General features: G+C 38.9%; 1 protein-coding gene across 2 annotated transcripts; it reads right to left on the bottom strand.

Moving 5' to 3' along the window:
• Nucleotides 1–2,934: 2,934 nt before the first annotated feature.
• On the bottom strand, nt 2,935–19,316 carry Enam (enamelin). Of its 2 annotated transcripts, XM_021163994.1 has the most exons (10): nt 19,263–19,316; nt 18,108–18,173; nt 17,951–17,995; nt 16,407–16,448; nt 14,433–14,705; nt 13,521–13,583; nt 8,975–9,025; nt 7,651–7,653; nt 5,575–6,201; nt 2,935–5,130 (listed from the first exon to the last, which is right to left on the bottom strand). In XM_021163994.1, exons 1-10 carry the CDS (start codon nt 19,314–19,316, stop codon nt 2,935–2,937), a joined length of 3,420 nt encoding a protein of 1,139 aa, XP_021019653.1. The 2 variants fall into 2 exon arrangements, with proteins under 2 accessions (XP_021019653.1, XP_021019652.1); XM_021163993.1 differs by lacking the exon at nt 7,651–7,653 and having other exon boundaries at nt 2,935–6,201; nt 17,951–18,001.
• Between the last annotated feature and the right edge of the window lie 512 nt (nt 19,317–19,828).

Here is a 19,828-nt window from a genome sequence, read left to right as displayed (position 1 = left end):
ACTGACTTGTGCCTCCGGAGATGCTGGGACAGATGGTATGTATGGGCCTCTGGACTGTCTTATGTTCTGTTACCTTCAGATATGATTTATTCTGTATAAGTTGTTTTCTTGGGAAATGGAGGTCATACCTAGCTACGTTAGAATCAGCAGAGGGCAACTGTTAGGTCCCGTCGTCCACTGTAGAAGTGGGTAGCAGTAGCAGGGCGGAGGTGCGAGAGCTAAGGTATATGCTGTTTTCAGAACCTTTAGTACATGCCCCTTAACTTTAGACCTCAAAAGCTTTGTGGACATCTTAAGCAGGACACAGAGTGAGCAATGCATTTAATGAAAGGAACTCATGCCTGTTAGGTAGGCTTGGAGAAGCCCCCTGTGCTAATAGGAAAAAGCATCATCTACAGGAACAGTTTTCATTCTTTTTATTATGTTCTCGAGTTTAGTAGATTTGCTTTTGGTCACATTCTTCTTTTTACACTTTGCATTACAGATGACAGAGATATTATCTCACAGATGTGAATGGGCCAACATATAGAGACAAAAAGGCCAAAGCCAAAGGGAAAAAATTTAATACCATAAGTCCACCACAAAACAATAAAAATTTACATTAACTTAAAAAAAAAAACCTACAAGACAGCAAAAAAACCAAAGTCCCCTACAGAGGAAACTTACTCAGTTGGCAGTAGTTGGATCATTACTGCTTGGCACCACACTCAGTAACTTAGCACCTTTTAATCCGGGTCTCATTCCTATTGGTCCCCAACGAGGCAAATGATGTTATAGCACATTGACTACCTCAAGATAGGGAGCTGCCATCTCAAACTTTGTTCTGATGCAACTCAATGTGAATGGCTCACAGGGCAAGCTCTCTTAACTGTTATGAAAGAACCACATGATTCCTTTTCATCTCTGAGCATGAGACCTTGCCCACTATGTTTTTGTCCACAGTGTCTGTTCTTCACTAAAACTTTTATATCAGTTCTGGTTTGATAAATACTTCTATCTCTGTGCCTTGGGCTCATCACTCTTGGCATGATACTATTTGCCAAAATGACTGTGCTACCCATTCATTATGGTGAAACACAAAGTGAACATTTGGTAGTACAAGTATTCACTGTGAAACTTTTGGGTAAAGCTAGTGTTGTTGTTTTAAAATATGATCGAAGTATCAAACTGTAGGGTGAGAGGGAACTTAGGCCATCAGTGGGCAGCACAGTCTGCAGTGGGCCAGGGCGGATGCTTCTGAACACAACGCTAGGAAACATGGTGCTTTCCTCTGCATCCCTGCACACCTCTCACAGGAAGAGTAAGTGGCAGTGTGAGCTTACATGCATTAAAGAGCCAGTAACACTACAGCCAACCAGTAAACGTTTACTATGAATCTCCTATTGGTAAGACATTATACTGGAGTCAAGGGCAAAGTTAATTTTCTCAGGAAAGTTTCACCAAATTTCTGAGGTCATATAAAATCTATTAAAGGAACATTTTCTCAAGACAGTCTTTAGGAATAGAAAGTAACATTGTAGGTAATTTAGAAAAAAAATGTACACCCAGACTCAAAACAGGAAATATTCAGATAACAGGCCAAAATGCCTTTAATAACAGTAAAAATAATATCAATAAAACTCAAATATTTTCTAAGCAAGACAATATAGAAATATCTACTTTACAAAATAATTTACACTATTTAATCATGATACCCGGAAGTTGTGTCTGGGAAAAATCTACAAGGATATGAAGCATAAACATAATCATCATAATATATAATGGTACAATAATTTATACTGAACTAGTAAAGAAAACTAAACATTGAGTGCTTTATCTGCATAAGGTAGTATTTCAAGAAATGTCCTCTGCAGATCTTGGAGATTGAAAATTGGTGGCACAGTACAGTGAGAGTCTTTTTCCTAGATGCTCAGTCCCAGAGTGACAATTTCTTCTCTTCTTCATTTTTCACTTTCCTAAGCTCTATGATCTATCTGGTTACTAGGCTGTCTTCCATTCTCCTAGAATGTGCTTTTACAACCAGGCTGTCTATGTGGAGAGGTCATGAGAAAATTAACAACAAAAGCAGCTATTTCAGACGTGTTATCTACAGTGATGGTTTGGCTGAGAAAAAGAGAGTAGAATTTGCAGAGTGGATTCAGAGAGTGAAGGTGATGTATAGTCTTAATGCATGAAAATTGTATATATAAAGTGAGGGAAAAAGAAATTTAACAAAAAATAGAGAGGAAAGGTTAATTTTGGTAAAAAAATCAAAGTTCCACATTTGGAGACAGAACAGAAAATTGAAGGGAAAGGAAATCATGAAGGGGTCATCAGACATGAGGAACTGCCAGTGGTGCCAGTCAGTATCTCAGCATGTGAGAAACGATGGACAGAGAGAGAATGTGAGGGACACCGAGCTGCACGGAGAAGGAAGGAGAGAGAAGAGAGCAAGGAGACAGTGGGAGAAAACATGCCAAAGAGACTCTTAACTAGAAATAGAACACACAGAAACAACATACAGGAAAGAGTGCATAAGGTCCATACTGGTGTGCAGACCTCTGTATGAAAATGTAAAACTCAACAGCCAGCTAGATGTGCAAAACCAGAGAGCATTGTAAGTAATTTGAGAGAAACAGGATAAGTTAACAAGAAAGAGGGAACTAACTCAGACAATCAAATAGCTTCCAAGTTTCAAGGCAGGAATGGTCATGGCCTTCATGCTTTTTCTTAAGTGAGCACTAACTTGTTACAGTGCTGGATCCAGCCAGCCCCAGAGGCCCAATCTCATTAACTCTACCTGGGCCACTATTTCTACTGTTGGGAGAGAAAAAGGCTTAGGGGTCATAAGAAGGTAATCAAGTCTCAGGGTACAAAGTTGCAGAATCATTGACATAGGATTGCTAGTTTTTTTTTTTTTTTCCATCCCCCAAGGATGTTTAGTTGAAGCGATCCCTAAGCCTGAAGCAGTAAGCAGCCTTGGTCCTGTGGACTGGTTCCTTGAAAAGATTCGAGTGTAGTGTGTTCATCTGCATTAAGTTTATCTACGTTTATACTTTTAAATTGTTCCCTAGTAGCTAACCCAACCAATGTGTTAGGACTTTCAGTGGGTGTGGAGAGAGCACCATTAAGTAGGGTCGTTCTTCCGTTGTTAGTTGGAGGTCCAGTGGTAGAAGAGTGAAATTTTGCTAATTTGGAGCCAAAGCATGGCAACTTCATGATGGTAGGTGGCCTTTGCTGCTGCATCTCACCCTCATTCCCTTGGACTTCACTTTGTATGCTATCTGGGCCAGAGCCTTTATCAGGAATACCAATGACGAGCTGCTCGGGAGTAAGGCCAGCAGTTCTTTCACTCAGCTGGCTGCCTTCAAAAAATTGTTTCAGAACATCCCTCCGATCTCCTCCAAGGTCACTTTTAAGACAGGGTGTGTTTTTTGGCTGAGAAGAGCTGGCTTCAGAAAAGGCCATAATTCCTGTCTCTAGTTGATTCTTTCCAGAATATGGAGTATTTTTTCTCACAGTAGGCACACCATCTCCAAATGGACTTGGGTTTGGGATTTCTGCAGTTAGTTTGTTCTCTGAGATATTTCTTTGACTAGGTAGGATGCTTGCTGGGGAAACGTTAGGTCTTGCATACTTGATATAATTGCTTTCTGTATGCACAGGACTGGTTTCTTGGTTCTTCCTTGGTGGAAGACCATAGGATGAAGTGTAGTCTTGTAGAGCCAGCACATTGTCTTCATGTCCTGTGGAGCCACCAATACAGCAAGACCCTCTTTGACTTTGGTGAAATAAGTGTGCTTCATTTTGACCTGTTGGGTAACTTTGAGGCAGGAAGTCTGGGAAAGCCAACTGTTCTCTTTCTGGTGGACTTAAACTAGTAATTTGTAAATCATAGTTCAAATTCTCACCTTCAAGCCATGTTGGATCTTTTGGAAATCTAGCAGGGGAGGTAGTGGAATAAGGATGGTTTGGTATATTAGATTTGTGTAAATTCATTGACTGATCCCAGACATTTCTGTTGAAATATGGCTCACTCTCTTTCTGCCTCTCAGCTTGATTCCTGTGGTCCCAGGAGGTCCATGAAGGAAAGAGAGTGCTTTCTTCTTGTCCTATGGCATTATTAACATAATAACTTCTGGGGTCCACAGGTGGTGCTATAGTAGGACCTGGGTTATATATTGGAAAAGTTTCCTGTGGGTTCCAGGGATAGAATTCACTGTAAGGAAAATCTTCACTGGGTTTTGGTGGATTACTTAAGGAATAGGGAAGGTATTCCTTCGCTAGGGTTGAGGCATAGTGCTCACCTTCATACTGCCTAACTGTTGGGTTTCCTTTGAAGTTCATCTCTTCATCACCCCATCTACTTTGTCCTGGAAAAGATTCATCTTCATTTGGATCAATTGGGTCCTCTTCATTGTACTGCTCTGTCTCCTTCTGGTCTAGAGAAGTCATGGTGTACTGTGGGGTTTCTGGCCGCATCATAGTACTGGGAGAGCTGACCCTCTTATCCCATGGATTGCTTTTAATGTACTGTGATTTTTCATTATGATAAGGATTGGTATATTCATGGTAAAAAATATTTCCTCTAGAGCCATAGGACGGATGAAGTAAATTTTCATCTTGCCTCCCATAGTCTTCCTTTAAGGGTGGAAGGATTTTTTGACGATTCCAGGTATTTCTTTCAGCAGGGAAATGTTTTCTTGTAGGAGAAGGGATTTTCTTAGGGTATGCAGGCTGGTGTGTGCCATGTTTTAACTCAGGTTTTCTAGTTTCTGATTGAAATGGGGTTCTTCTTGGCTCTAAAGCAATTCCTTTGGGCAAATTCTGGCTTTGGATTTGTATATTAGGACTTGGTACTCTTTTGGAAGCTCCTTTTGAGAAGTAGGAGTTTTCTTGTTGATCAAAGGAATTAAAATTTGGGCCTACCATGCTGCCCTCAGAGCGAGGCAAATTATAGTTTGGATTGTTAATTCCATATTGTTTAGCAGTTCTCCAGGGGTTGCTTGCATCTTTGGTAGGAGTGACTGTTCTTTCTTTTTGACCTAGTGACTTTTCTTTTGGATTTTGAGTTTTCATATTGTGGCTAACAGTGACCTGTTTAGGACCCACTGAGGCCACATTGGTGCCCACAAATGGTTTATTTGAGGCCTGATTGCTTCTCAGAAATGGTTTATTTGAGGCCTGATTGCTTCTCAGAAATGGTTGATTTGAGGAGGGATTGGTTCCCACAAAGGGTTTATTTGCACCTACATTGTTTCTCACAAAGGGTTTATTTGCGGCTGGATTGGTTCCTATAGATGGTTTGTTTGCGGCTGGATTGGTTCCTATAGATGGTTTGTTTGCGGCTGGATTGGTTCCTATAGATGGTTTGTTTGCAGCCGGATTGGCTCCCATAAAGGGTTTGTTTGAGGCCGGATTGACTCCCATAAAGGGTTTATTTGAGGCCGGATTGGCTCCCACAAATGGTTTATTTGAGGCCGGATTGGCTCCCACAAAGGGTTTATTTGAGGCTGGATTGGCTCCCACAAAGGGTTTATTTGAGGCCGGATTGGCTCCCACAAAGGGTTTATTTGAGGCCGGATTGGCTCCCACAAATGGTTTATTTGGCCCTGGTAATTTTCTTCCGAAATTGACTGGATTTCCTGCATAATTAACTCCGGAGGTAGGAGAGGGAGGTTTATGGTAAGTTGGATTTCCTGGATGAGTAGCTTGTTTGCCTTCCCAAGCAAAGGAATTCCACTGAGGACCCCTTTCAACTTGTGGATTTCGGTAGCCAGGTCCATTCTGTCTAGGCCCCTGGGTACCAGTGGTTTGCCATTGTCTTTCTGAAGGATAATTTGGGTAAGGATAATTCTCATAAATATTTGGCTGACTTGGTCTCCACGGAATTTGTTTTTTTGGTACTCCCTGGCCTGAAACATTAACTTTAGGGAGAGGGAAGACACCGTTTTGAACTGTAGGATTGTTCCCAGTGTTCGGCCCAGGGCCTGTGTTTCCTATTGGGCTGGTGTCATTTCCGCCTCCAGGAATTGATTGAGTAGCATTAGCATCCTGCACAGTTGAATTTGTAGAAGCCTCTGGGGGTGGGTCATCTGGGGGTGGGTCCTCTGGTTTAGGAGGATCTTTTTCTTTGGGTTTTTCATAATCTTCAAACATCTCTTCTGAGTAATAAGGACGACCCCCGAAGCCGTGATATCCAAAATATGCATAGTAAGGATTCTATAGGAAAGAAGACAGGAAAGGAGAATTATTCTTTGTTTGCTTCCATGGTGTTGCTTGGAATTGCTTAGTGTAAGTGGGAAAGTTCCTCCACAGGCTTCTCATACCATGACAGCCTACACTCTCCTAGAGGTTCGAGGCCTCTGTTCTACCCACTGGGTGCTTAGTATTCTCTCTAGGGTTTAGGCCCACATCCTGAACCTTAGGGTTAAAATGCTTTTTGATCTAGGATCTCACAGTGTGAGACTATTGCTTAGGCTTTGAATGTGTGAAAACCCCCATGCTTGAGCCCCTGAGTGCTGAGGTTACACATGTGAGCTACAGTGTCCAAGTTAACTGTTATAATTCTTGATATTGTATCTAGTTATTTATTTTTGAGATAGAGTTTTGCCATATAACTCTGGTTGGCCTGTAACTTGCTATGTGGATCAGTGTCGTGCTAAACTTGCAGTGATCCTCCTGTCTTTGCCTTCAGAGTGCTGGCATTACAGGCAGGGCAACATCATGATTTAGTTTTTGTTTTTGATTCCATCCCCTTCCCTCCTCATTTCTGTGTTCTCATTTTACTCTCCTCTGTTGCTGATCCTGAACTTCAAATATGGATACATGCCTTTATTTCACAAAGGCAAAAGCCTGTCCTACGGTTCTTGCTGAAGGTCCAATCAGTAAGGCTCCAGACTCTTCCAACTGAACGCACCCAGAACTGGGTTCAGCTCCCCACAAACGTCATTATCCTGTATCTAAGGAGCATTTTCTAATCTCAAACCCAGTTGCCCCAGCTTCTGCTTTCTATCTTATTTCCCCAGACAGTTAATTACCAAGTCCAAATGTTCTATCTGAACTTTCAGCCTTGCCCTGTCTTTTTTTGCCTACCACTCCCAAAGTATTGACATTGCTTTCTCAGTGACCACTGTATGTGTAATCTTACTTTACTTTATGATTTCCATCAGAGTCGGAGACACTAGGGATCTGTTTCTGGGAATTTAAACATTTTTCTCTTTAAGTATGTGTTTAGAATTACCTTTCCCTTAAAGAATAAACTATAACTTCTTTAGCATAACATAGAAAGCAGAATGCCTTGGTGCTAAATACATGTGTAATGCAGTACTTTCTACCACTTTTAGGGCTATAACTGTTGGCTGAATTCACAGTTCAATTGTAATATGGAGACAATAATAATAGAATAGTAAAAACCACACAATTTGTCCTGAGAGTCAAATGAGAATATATCTATATCTTTCTCTAGATCTTCATATCTGGAATTTTGTTTCTAATAAATGCTACATATTGTACTAAACATTTTAAAACGTTTACAATCATCTGAATCATGGCCATGACCTTTAACCTTAGTTCCTCTTCCTTAAACTTGATGTGGTTGCAAATTGCCTCCACTGTTAATTCTCTTGTCTTTGCACATGGCCTTTCCCTTTCTAACTGTTTCCCACCTACACCCTCACCCCTCCCAGCACACTTGACTTCAAGATGCAGCTTGAGTGCCACAGCCAGGTGCACCTGACTCCAGGAGTAGTGCTGGACTCAGGCTCTGCTGCTTATGTCTGCAGCCTTCGGCTGTGGTTACCAGCGCAGCAGGTTTGACTTGCTTATTTCACTGGGCTCCTTCCACTTGACATCTCCATGGGAAGCTTTTAAGTAAAAATATTGTTTTGGTATTCTAGTTTTCTAGACCAGTGGGAAATACTTAATAATAATTTTGAATTAAATTAACAACCTATGTGATTTTTTTTAGACATGTGTGTATCATTTAGTTATTTAATTTTTCCCCTGTGCTGGTGATTAAACATAGGCATGGTAGTTAAGTCTTCTACTACTGAGCTATATCCCCAGCCTTAGTTTCCCCAAGAGATAGGACACAGATTTAAGCCTATGTTTATGTCTGAATTATTCTGTTTTACTTGCTAAATTTTATGAAAATCTGAAGTTCTAGTTTCTAAGTAAGGGTACACTCTTACGTGGGTATTTTATAGTGATATAGTATTTTAAACGTCCTGTGATATTATTGAAATAATATTTCACCAGCATTACTTTAGTGATACCTTGTTCCTTCCTCCTCCAGCAAAGGTATATATTTCTGCTTTCACGGAGTGCATGCCACATAGCTAGAGGTAAAGAGTAAGCCAAGTCCAGGGTGGACTCAAAGCCACTAGAACAGTTTATCTGTTGACATTCTAAGAGTTGGCTGGGCATACTTGTTTACTTTCCTGGAATCTAGTAAAAATGGCATCGTATCATAAGACTTGGGTTTGGTCCAGTTTATCCTGTAACCCAAGAGGAAAGATTGGATATTAATGTATGTTCTCTGGATTTCAGTATTTATTCAATGAGATATTTAGACAATAATGTAATTTCCTGTGAAGAGAATATCCTAAGATGATCTTAATTTCTTTCTGTGTGTTTCACTGTCTAGAGTTCACTATCAAGTTTGCAAAGAAGCTAATAGTTTCCACAGCAAATCTGTGTGCAGTCTTTCAATACATGTAGAGGAATTATACACCATGGAAGTGGTGCTGGGTTTAGGGACGAAGCCACGCAGCTGTCTGCTGTGCTGAGACTATGCCTGTGCTGCCACAACTAGCACTGCATCACACTTAGTCACACTACTGGCTTGATTTTATTTCACTTAAAAAAAAAAACTTGAGAGCTCGAGTTAAAGAAGTTTTTAGCGATGGTTTTAAGTTCTTCTGGCATTGGGTTAAATGATAGCAGCTGATAGACTATAGTTCTTAACCAGGGTGACAGAGCCACTTGTACTTACTCCTTCTTCATTGCTGAACTTTGGCCGTCCAAACGCTGTTGGTGGTCCCCTCTGAAAGATGAAAAGCACAGTGAGCACAGGAACCAACCACTTTGTTTTCTTCTCTTTGTTTTTAAGGCAGGATCTTGTTTTATATCAGGATCATTATGTATCTGGGCTGTCCTTGAGTTCTTGGCAATCTTCCTGCCTCAGCCTTCTAAGTGCTGGGATTACAGTTGTGCGCCATTAGACTGGACTAGAAATGTGTACGTGATTGTATGTATATGTGTGTTTGTGTCTATGTGTGCGTGTTTGTGTGTGTGATTGTCTGTGTATGTGTGTGTTTGTATGTGTGTGCATATGTGTGTATGATTGTGTGTGTTATGTGTGCTTGTGCGTGTGTGTTTGTGTACATGTGCATGTGCGTATGTGTGTGGAGGCCAGACGTTGGTGTTGGCTGTCTTCTTTCCTCCTTCACGTTACCTTTTGAGGTAGGATCTCTCATTGAACATGGAGCTCACTGGTTGGCTAGAGTAGCTGAGCCAGCAAGAGCTGGGATTCTCCTGTCTCCTCTCGTCAGCACTAGGGTTGAGAGGGATGCTGGGGATCTGAACTCAAGTCTCCATGCTTGTACAGCAAGCACTTTACCCACTAAGCTCACTCCTCAGCTCTGGAAAGCACTTTCTATGTTGCCATTTGTTTGTAAGTCAGGAGGTATGTTTAACTGGCTCATTAGTAATGATGCATCGTTTTGTGAACTTCGTGCTCCTGAGCCATTAGACTCACTAACTACTTATGATCCATTTGTGAGTACTATTTTTATAAAGCTGTAAGATGACCCTAGGCTATCTTATTAAAAATATCCTGTCTTATCAATCACTTTACCTCACTATCTCGGGGGAGGGAAGAAGAAGAGAGGGAGGAGAAAGGAGAGAGAAAGATAGAGACAGATATTAATATTTGAGTAATAGTGGGCTCCAAGTATCTATATTAGAGCACACAACAATATGAGATTAAATTGTAATGTTATATTTAACACTCTTTGTGTACCCTTGAAGTTAATTTTCTTAACAAAATATGAATTCTCACATAAGAAAAGTCAATGTACATGGACTTATCAACTCAAGATTATAAAAATGATCATATTACTAAAAGTGATCCATATGCTTAATTCAATATCCATCAAAATTTCAGTTATATCCTTTGCAGAAATAAGAATAATTATACAATTTTTATGTGAAAATACAAAGGATTAAAATAAGTAGAAAAGTTCTAAATGGAAAGAGAAATTCTGGTTATCTCACTATACCTGATATAGCTCTATACAGTACAGAGCTATAGTAACAAATTTAGTATGACATTGGTACAAACAGAAAATAGAAGAAAACAGAAAAAATAGAAAATCAAATGCAGAATTAAATCCACATAGCTGCAAACACCTAATTTTCAATAAAGGTGTCAAAAACATACATTGCAAAAAAAGACAACTTCTTTAACAAATGGTGCTGGGAAAACTTTATCCATCTGCTGAAGAATTAAACTAAGTCCATATCTCTCACCTTACACCAAAACCAACTCTAAATGTGTGGAAAGCTTATATGTAAGACTTGAAGCTAATAAAAGAAAACTCATATAAAAAGTATTTAAGATTCAGACATGTTAAGAATTTTCTGACAAAGACTCCAGTAGCACAGTAGACTTCCAAGAATTGACAAATGGGAGGATTACATGAGATTAAAGAGCTTTTTGCATATCAAAGTATACAGTCACCAGAGTGAGGACACTCGCTACAGAGTGGGAAGGAATCATTGCCAACTATACTTAAGAGATAAATGTGAAGAATGTAGAAAGGACTGCAAACATTGAATATTAAAAGAAATAGTAAATGGTCTAATGGAGTGGAGAGACATTTACTAAAAGGAGAAATACAAATGGCCAATACTTATGATAATATTGAACATTCTTAACTATCAGAACTAATTTAAATTAATTTAAGATAGCATCTCAACATAGAAAGGTTTTCATTCCAGCACACAAATGTTAAGGAACACAAATGTCAAGGATGTGGGGAAGAGGACTGTTAGAAACTGCAAGTGGTAATATGGAGTGACACAGCCACTAGAGATGCTAGACTGGAAGTTACTCACAAATCTAAAAATAGAGCAGTCTATTGAACCTAGCAGGACCATTTCTGAGGTTATATCTGCAGCACTAGACATATCACAAAGATTCTTAAACTGGGTAAAGATATGTGCATTTACATAAGGAATTTTATTTATTTATTTATTTATTTATTTATTTATTTATTTATTTAGACAAGTATTTCTCTGCATAGCCTTCGATCTGTAGACCAGGCTGCCCTTGAGCTCACATAGATTTGCTTGCCTCTGCCTTCTAAGTGCTGGGATTAAAGGCATGTTTCACCACTACCAGTCTACACAAGGAATTTTAACTAGCCATAAATGCCACATTTTTGCTTACATGTGGATTCTAGATTGTGTGTGTGCGTGCGCGCATGTATGTGTGTACACATGTGCTCAACTCAGTAAAGTAGAAGGGGGCCCAAAGAGGGGATGAAGAGATCTTAAAGGAAGTAAGAGAGAGGCAGAAAAGAGTAATGAAATATATATGCCCCAGTACAGGGGAATGCCAGTGCCAGGAAGCAGGAGTGGGTGGGTTGGGAAGCAGGGCAGGGTGAGGGTATAGGGGACTTTCGAGATAGCATTTGAAATATAAATGAAGAAAATATCTAATAAAAAATATATGTGTCATGAAAGTGAAAGTAGGAACTTTTAGAAGCAAGGTAAGCAACCAGCAAAAGAGGAGCCAAGGAGGAGACAACGTAGTTGGTGAGGAGGATGAGTAAGAAAAAAAGCTGGGGGTAGTGGCGCACGCCTTTAATCCCAGCACTCGGGAGGCAGAGGCAGGCGGATTTCTGAGTTCGAGGCCAGCCTGGTCTACAGAGTGAGTTCCAGGACAGCCAGGGCTATACAGAGAAACCCTGTCTCGAAAAACAAAAAACAAACAAACAAAAAATAAAAATAAAAAGAAAAAAGTAAGAAGGCAAATGTATGTGGAAGTGCTGTGCTTAGGAGCTGAAGAGACAGCTCAGTTGGAATATTGCTTTCCATGAAAGCTGAGCACCCGAGAGTTCAGATTCCCAGCACTCTTCCTTCTAAAAAGGCTGGGTGTGACCACGTGCACCTGCAGTTCTAGTGTTGGGAGCAGAGATGGGCAGATCCCTAGAGCTGGTTGCCAGGCAGCCTAACCAAAGATGTGAACTCCAGATTCAGTAGGAGACCCTGCCTCAAAACTAAGGTGGAGAGTGACTGAGGAAGACAGTGAGCACCATCCTCTGGTCTCCACATGTGTACAGGGGCACACACACACAATACCAACACAGGGACACACAATACCAACACACAAACACAGAAGGTGCTATAATGAAACCGTCATTTTGTACACTAATGTCGAAAGTTAAAAAAAATAAGAGTACATCAAATTTAAAGAAATGAAAGCTTAGGGATAGATAGCTACATAGAAGCAAGGGTTGAGAAGCAGTTTTTGCTTCTCATCAAGAGATTGATGTAATGGGATTAAGAGTCATTTCAATATGGAAATCATGTTGTTTTTAAACTCTCTGGAATGTTTCCTTCCTTTAATGTGGCAAAGCCACCCTTTTAAGGAAAAAAAAAATAAGGAGTGAATTTTTTCTCATTAAAACCCTCTTGATCAGTAAATTACAAGAAAAACAAAACAAACAAACAAACAAACAAAGAAAAACTCTGTTCCATAGCCAAGTAAACAGTCACTGAGTATTTCTTGGTGTGTAGCTGTTTTCGACAGCTTGTGTTACTCAGTGGTTCTCAACCTGTGGGTTGCAACCCCTCTGGGGGTTGAATGACCCATTCACAGAGGTAACCTAAGAGCACAGAAAACACAGCTATTTACATTATAATTAAAAACAATAGCAAAATCATGGTTATGAAGTAGCAATGAAAATAATAAGGTTGGGGTCACACAATATGAGGAACTGCATTAAAAGTTTTCGCATTAGGAAGGGTGAAAACCACTGCCTTTACTATTCTTTTTGTTCAAATACGTTAAATATTATACTTTATTTTGTTAATTTTAAACTTTAAGAACTCTTTGAGAATTCATGTATTACTTTGCAGATTTCTTTATAATGATGTATCTGTTGATAGAAAAATATGATGGAGAGATTACAATGTAATCGTGGCTTGCTTCTTAGTTTTAAACTCTCTCTTGCCTAGTGCTATTTTGCATTATAATAAATTATGATACTCAATGAAGATATTTTAATTTCTTTTGTGAGGCATTATAGTACAACCATTTAAAATTAAATAGTTAAATTATGTTATTAGTGACTCTGTTCATGTTGCAAACTGGTCTGAGTAAAACATATATTCAATTTTTAATCAGTTTTTTTGAATAATTACTAACTTGATTTTGTTTCATATTCTCTGCTGATTGTCAGTATGTAAACTTATGTTAATTTTTACATACTGATATTATTTTTAATTTATAGCATCTAGAAAGTTCTTACCTGTGGAATTGGCCATGGTGGTTGTTGATAGGGGTAAAGTCCATTGCCAAATGGTGGGAATGGCTAGAAAGAAAGACAAATTAAAGTTATTTGGCAGTGACATTGAAAATGAGAAATGACAGAAATTGATAATAATTATTTGAAAACTAGAGACAGCTTGTATTTTTTGTTTGCATCAAATTTCTTTCTCTTTCTCTTCTTCTACCCCCTCTTCCCTCCCTCCCTCTCTGCATATTTTGAGTAGAGATGATGGTAATAATCATATTATTAAACACTTGTATTCAAATGGTAGTTGGTTATGGGACTCTTTCAGATCTCAACCATGCATCATTGTTATTCTCAGTTTGCTTGAGAAGCTGAAGGTCAGAGAAATTAGTTGCCCCAAATGGCAGAGAAATGATAGAAAACGAGATACAAATCTAGGAGTGCCTTTTTTATTAAGTTTGTATTTGTTATATGTATAATTGACCAATGAAGGCTGGGGTATAACTTGATCTTTCTTTCCTGACTCTTCTACTAGTAGTCATGAGACTCTATATTGTAAGACTGTATTATATTTTATTCTTATTTATTTTCAAGGAGTATCTTACCACATAGCCATGGTGGCCTTCTACTTATGATCCTACCTCAGCCTTCTGATTGCTGGTGTTATCGGCATATCCTACAACCACAGCTTGATTCTGTGTTTTAAAAGGATCTTTAAGGCAATAATATTTGTGTAATATTGAACTAAATAAGGTTGGAGTTGACCTGCCAGGCAACTTTTGATAAATGTCAAAATTAAATATCATATTCTTACATAGCAATACCTGTACTAAATTTAGGAGGAAGTATGTATGTTGGACAGGTGGGGACCTCTCTTTTAAGGTATGGTTATGCATGTGATATGGAAGTTTTCTGCTCTAGCCTCACCTGAGGTGGCTGGGCTTCATCTTTGGCCCGTGCTGCTTCATTTGGTGGTTCCTTTAAAGGCTGCTTTTGTGGCTGTGGCTCTTGTGGATTGGTCTGGTTGGGTTTGGCAGTCTCCTGGGTTTGATCAGTCTTGCTTGGGAAATTGGGCATTGGGGGTTGCTGCCATCCATTGGGTACTGGTGGAGGCCACATGGGCATCTGGTATGGAGGGTACTGTGGAGGCATGTGTGGAGGCATTGGCATACCATTTCCATATGGGCCCATAGGCATCATCTGAAAGAGCAGCAAAAGCAGTAACAACGAATGAGGTTGAAGTCCAGTTTCGTCCCACCTTCTAAAGTCAAGTTTCCAAAACCAAGTCAAGAAGCTTAAAACTCCAGTGGAATTTGATTCCAAGATCTTTAATGAAGACTTCATTTCATTTTGTCTTACTGAATGAGACCTCAGTTTTCTAGAAAGCCTGTCAAACTAATCAAAGGCAGACTTCAATAAGAGATGTCAGTTCAAGAACTTGGTGGCTGAAGAATGGCTTAGTGGGCAAAGTGCTTGCGGCACAAATGTGAGACCCTGATTCTGTCTAGCCAGAACCATGCATGTAAAGTTGGGCACAATAGTGTGATAATCCCAGTGCTCCTATGGTGAGATGGGAAATGAAGACAAGAGAACCCCTGGAGGCTCATGGTCCAGGTAGCCTGGTATGTGCAGTGTAAGCAACAAAGAAACACTGTCTCAAGAAACGTGAAAGGCAAGTACGTGTGCTCTAAGTTGTTTTCTGAACCACATACACACACACACATATACACACTTTGTCTGCACACATGCATACACACAACAATCTTCATGTCACTGAAATCCTGAGTGTGGAGATTTTTGGGGTGTACTACCACACCTTGCATAAGAATCTTATGTTTTTCTGAGTATATATTTTTTTATGGAAATTCAAAACTCATGTGACTTGCTATATCTAAGGCCAGGTAAAATGAGAGGAAAATGAAATAAAACAACCAAAATGAAAATAACCTAAACCAAAATAACCTAAACCAAAACCAACCAAACAACAAATAAGCAAAACCCAGAAACAGATGCATGATTTTACATTGGTGGAAATTTCAGTTCACAGACACAAAAACAGCAAGGAAAGTTGGGCCAACCAGAATCTAGGAGGGGAGCATTGAAAATGATGACTTTAGGTAAAGACCTTAAGACAGTCACTGAACAGAAAGGTTAGGACAGAATCGAGGAAGCCTATAACCACATCACGACAGTAGCATGAGATATGCATTTTTGGGCTATCACACAATTTTATTAGAAGATGAGCTGACGGTCATGGTTTAATTTGCTCTAGAATTAGCATACAACCACAAGTATATCCCATGATCACTCCAGCAAAATACAAAAAGATTCACAGTTTGAGAATTGTGTAAGATAACACAGAGGTCTCTCCTCAAATAGTATCCACTATCTTGTGTTTGTTGCCATTAGTCGTGTGAAAAGCTCCTAGAAACTTTAGTTAGAACAGTTTTCTGAGACACAAAGAATATTTGTTATTAGTAGATGATGTTCACTTGTAGGAAAAAAAAAACCCAGAAATGACTAAGAATGTTTGTCACTAGGAACAAATGAAATGGTTTTTCTCCTCTCCTTCACTATTTTTTTTTTAATTTTAAAGTATTGATTTTTAATATTAAGTATAAGGAAATGAAATAATTTTCAAACCCCTAGAATTCATGAATCAGTGATTTTGAAATGGCATGGATTTAGTGTTTGTATGTGTGGAATATGAATGAGCCATAGTGTGTGTGTGTATGTAGACATCAGAGGACAACCTGTATAGGACTTCTCCTTCACTATTTTAATGGTTATCTTTTAACTAAGACTTGTGGATGGTAATTAACACTGTTATCTGCTAAGACAAACACAGCACAGCTTCTGGATAGAAAATAGAAAGTGTCAGAAACAGTATAAAGGACTTACTGGTGGGGCATTCATGAAGTTGAATTGATTATATCGCATCATCTGAAATGAAAGGAATCCATTAATGTGGGATAAAATGAAAAGCTTTTATTCAAATTAACTCACGAAAGAGAAGAATTAAATTGAGTTCATGGTCTGAAGATACAATAGTCATAATTTCTTAATTATATATTACTTTAAAATTTGTATTCATTAAAAAATTCTGGAGTATGTAATTTTCATACATGTATAGTTTTAAAAAATATTAAACATTTATTTAATGCATATGGGTGTTTGCCTGCACATATGTCTGCGCCTTACTGTGTGTGTGTGTGTGTGTGCTGTACAAAGAAGACATATGAGGATGTCAGACTCCCTGGCACTGGGGTTACAGATAATTATGTAGGGGCTAGGAATCAAATTCCCTATTTTCTGGAAGAATATCCAGTGCTCATAACCACTGAACCATTCTTCAGCCCCATGCGCACAGGATTGTATATGTGTTCATCTGTGTGCATATGGAAGCTGGCATCTTAAATATTGTTCCTTACGAGTTATCTACCTTCTGTTATGAGACTAAGTTTCACTAGTATCTGCGGCTTCCTTGATTTTGGGTTTTCCTCCTGGCAAGCCAGGGAGGTCCATGAATCCTCTAGTTCCCACTCCTCAGTGCTGGGATTACAAGTGACTGTCTCCAAACTTGGAGGTTCTGGGGATCAGACTCACCCTTGTAACCACAAACTCTACCAACTGAGACAATTTTCCAGCCCCCAGATTCCTGAATTTGATGTCAGACTTCATATTGAATCAATATAGAGTAATAGAAAATAGATATAATTTACTTTGGAGCTTTTGAATGTTCTGTTTATTTAGAATTCAGGATTTTAGAACAAGATAATTTCATGGTAAAAAGATAATTGCTTCTCTGGCACACCTCTAATCCCATCAGACGGGTCTATGTGAATTCAAGGCCAGCCTGTTCTCTATAACTCTACGGTTGGTTTGGCACTAGCTCCTTAACGTTTCTTTGAGGCAGAGTTCGCAGATATAAAGGGATTCTATTGTGATTTTGTATTAACTAGCAGACATTGATTACCAAAACCAAATGAAGAAGGAAGGATGAGAGTTCCAGGACATCTAGGCTACATAATAAAGAGACCTTGTCTCAAAACCAAACCAAAACACCCAAGCAAACATACAAAGATCCCTGTTTCTAATGAGCATGAAATTTGACTAATGATAACTAGGTTGAGTTATGCTAAAAGATATAATCAAGTATGTACTTTATAACACTCCCAAGTACAAATGGCTCTTTACTAGTGAATAAAACTGACTCCAGACCTAACAACTAAATTTTAACATATATCAACAGTGAAACACATGAGTAGGCTCGGAGGCGGGGGATTTTTTTTTCCTTTGATTTGAATGCAAGACTTTGAATTTTACCTCCCTTAGTCCGTTCACAAGAATTTTTATTTTCTAAGAAAAGTACCAATACTCTCCTTTTCCTGACCTTCTAGGTAGGACTGGCACGTGTCTCCTCCGGTGCAGAGTATAATACATACCTCTTCACTTTTACTGCTAAATCCAGGCATTCGGGGCATTGGCATCTGGAACTGAGGGAGAAACGCAGAGCCTTAGCTGAAATAATCTGCCAGCTGTCCCTGAGTCAAGCAACAACAGAGTACAAAGGGAAGACCCAACATAGGCGTAAATACTCACTGGCATGGCAGCAGAGACACCAAGCAGACCCAGGAAAACAAGGAGACTCATCTTTACATTTGGTACCTAGAATATAAAACTGATTATTATCTTGGGACATTAAAATGATTGTGCTTTGGGCACTCTGCAGTTAGGTACTAATGTCTTTGCTTTTCTGTCAGAGTTCAGAACTCTAAAGAGATTCTACTGTGACTGTATGTTCATTTCGAGACATTACTTGCCAAAGTCAGGCTGAGAAGGAAAGATGATGGTGTTGGGGGGGATAGGTGGTAGGGGATGGGGGAGATAATTTATAACCTGAAAAACCTTAGTATTTATCATTCTGAGTTTTTTCTGCCAAGTTGGTTTAGGAAGGCATTGTAAGGTCCAACCACATTCATTGTATGTACGTTCAGGTTCAATGAATGCACACTTCAAAAAATTAGGACTTAAGTTTTCTAAGATACTGCATCTAACAGTGCTATATAGACATTAGTTAACGTTCTAATGGAATAAACTGAAGAATTACACAGTGTTAAATTTTTCCTCTTTTCCTCTATTTCTATATTTAATATTGTTATAACCTGACCTTTAAAGATGCACTTTTGCTCAAAGGCTTGTGAGGGCAAATTAAGAATGAAGAGACAGAAATGCATGTTTTTTTTCTTCCTTAGAAAAGTAACTGCTGAGGCTGATATATTTAGTGAAGGTTACAAAACCACAGGAAGTGAGAAGAGAGTAGGCAGAGGATCCCCTTTCTAAACATCTCTCAGGTCGTGGATCAAGGCTTTTTGGTATCTCAGGGTGTTCATCTCATTCAGATACCCATCTTATCTCATCTTTACAGTAGAGTTACAGTAATTCTAGATTCTGTACCCATGAAAGGAGACATTTCACTTTATTTTGTGTATATATAATGTCTTTGTTTTTGCTAAACTATCATATTATGTCGGATGAGTCCTTTCTACCTGTAAACGAACATAACTGAATAACAGCTGATTTTTTGATTATTTTTGATTATATTTTTGATTGAAAATAATACTCAGAGGCTGCTCTGAAGTACACCTGTAAAATTTGACATCTTCCTCATTGCCTTACATACTTTAGTGAGGTTTGTCCTCTCAGGTGCACTTAGTGAACTTTATAGCCTGACAAATGAGGAGATAAAATACTCACCAGGTCACATGGCTTTGGAAGAGAAGTTGGTTTTCTGCACTGAAGCAGCAACATGTTTTCACCAAAACTTTCATAAGCCTTTTTGGGAAAAATAAGGATTTTTGTATGAGAAGAAACTCAAATTTGGAAAGAAAGCAAATAAGTGAGCCAAATACCAAAGCTTCACCTCTAAGGGTAGCTAGCCCAAATCATGGTAATCATTTTATTCAACCATACCCTTATGAGAGGGTCCTCAAAACCGAGCTTAATCTTCGGAGCTTTAAGATTAGGATGAGAGCTAAATCAGAGAGAAAATGAGACAGGCATCGTATTTTGAGACACTGCTAGTGCATTGTTGACAAAACTTCTTTATGGAAATGTGCAAAAGTACAGTGTTAAGGAGGTCAGAGTAGTTTGGGAGAAAACCTACAAGAGAAACAAACACCAAATAAACGAAGAGTTGAAACTTTTATCAAAAGTTAGTCTACAAAGGTGATTTAGAAACACCACAAATACAATAGGAAAGTTAACAAACATCTATAAACAAGGACATTACTTGACACTATACAATATATGTTGATAATCTT

This window comes from Mus caroli, chromosome 5 (genome assembly GCF_900094665.2).
Source record: "Mus caroli chromosome 5, CAROLI_EIJ_v1.1, whole genome shotgun sequence".
Lineage (NCBI taxonomy): Eukaryota > Metazoa > Chordata > Mammalia > Rodentia > Muridae > Mus > Mus caroli.
This window is presented reverse-complemented; position numbering and strand designations above follow the sequence as displayed.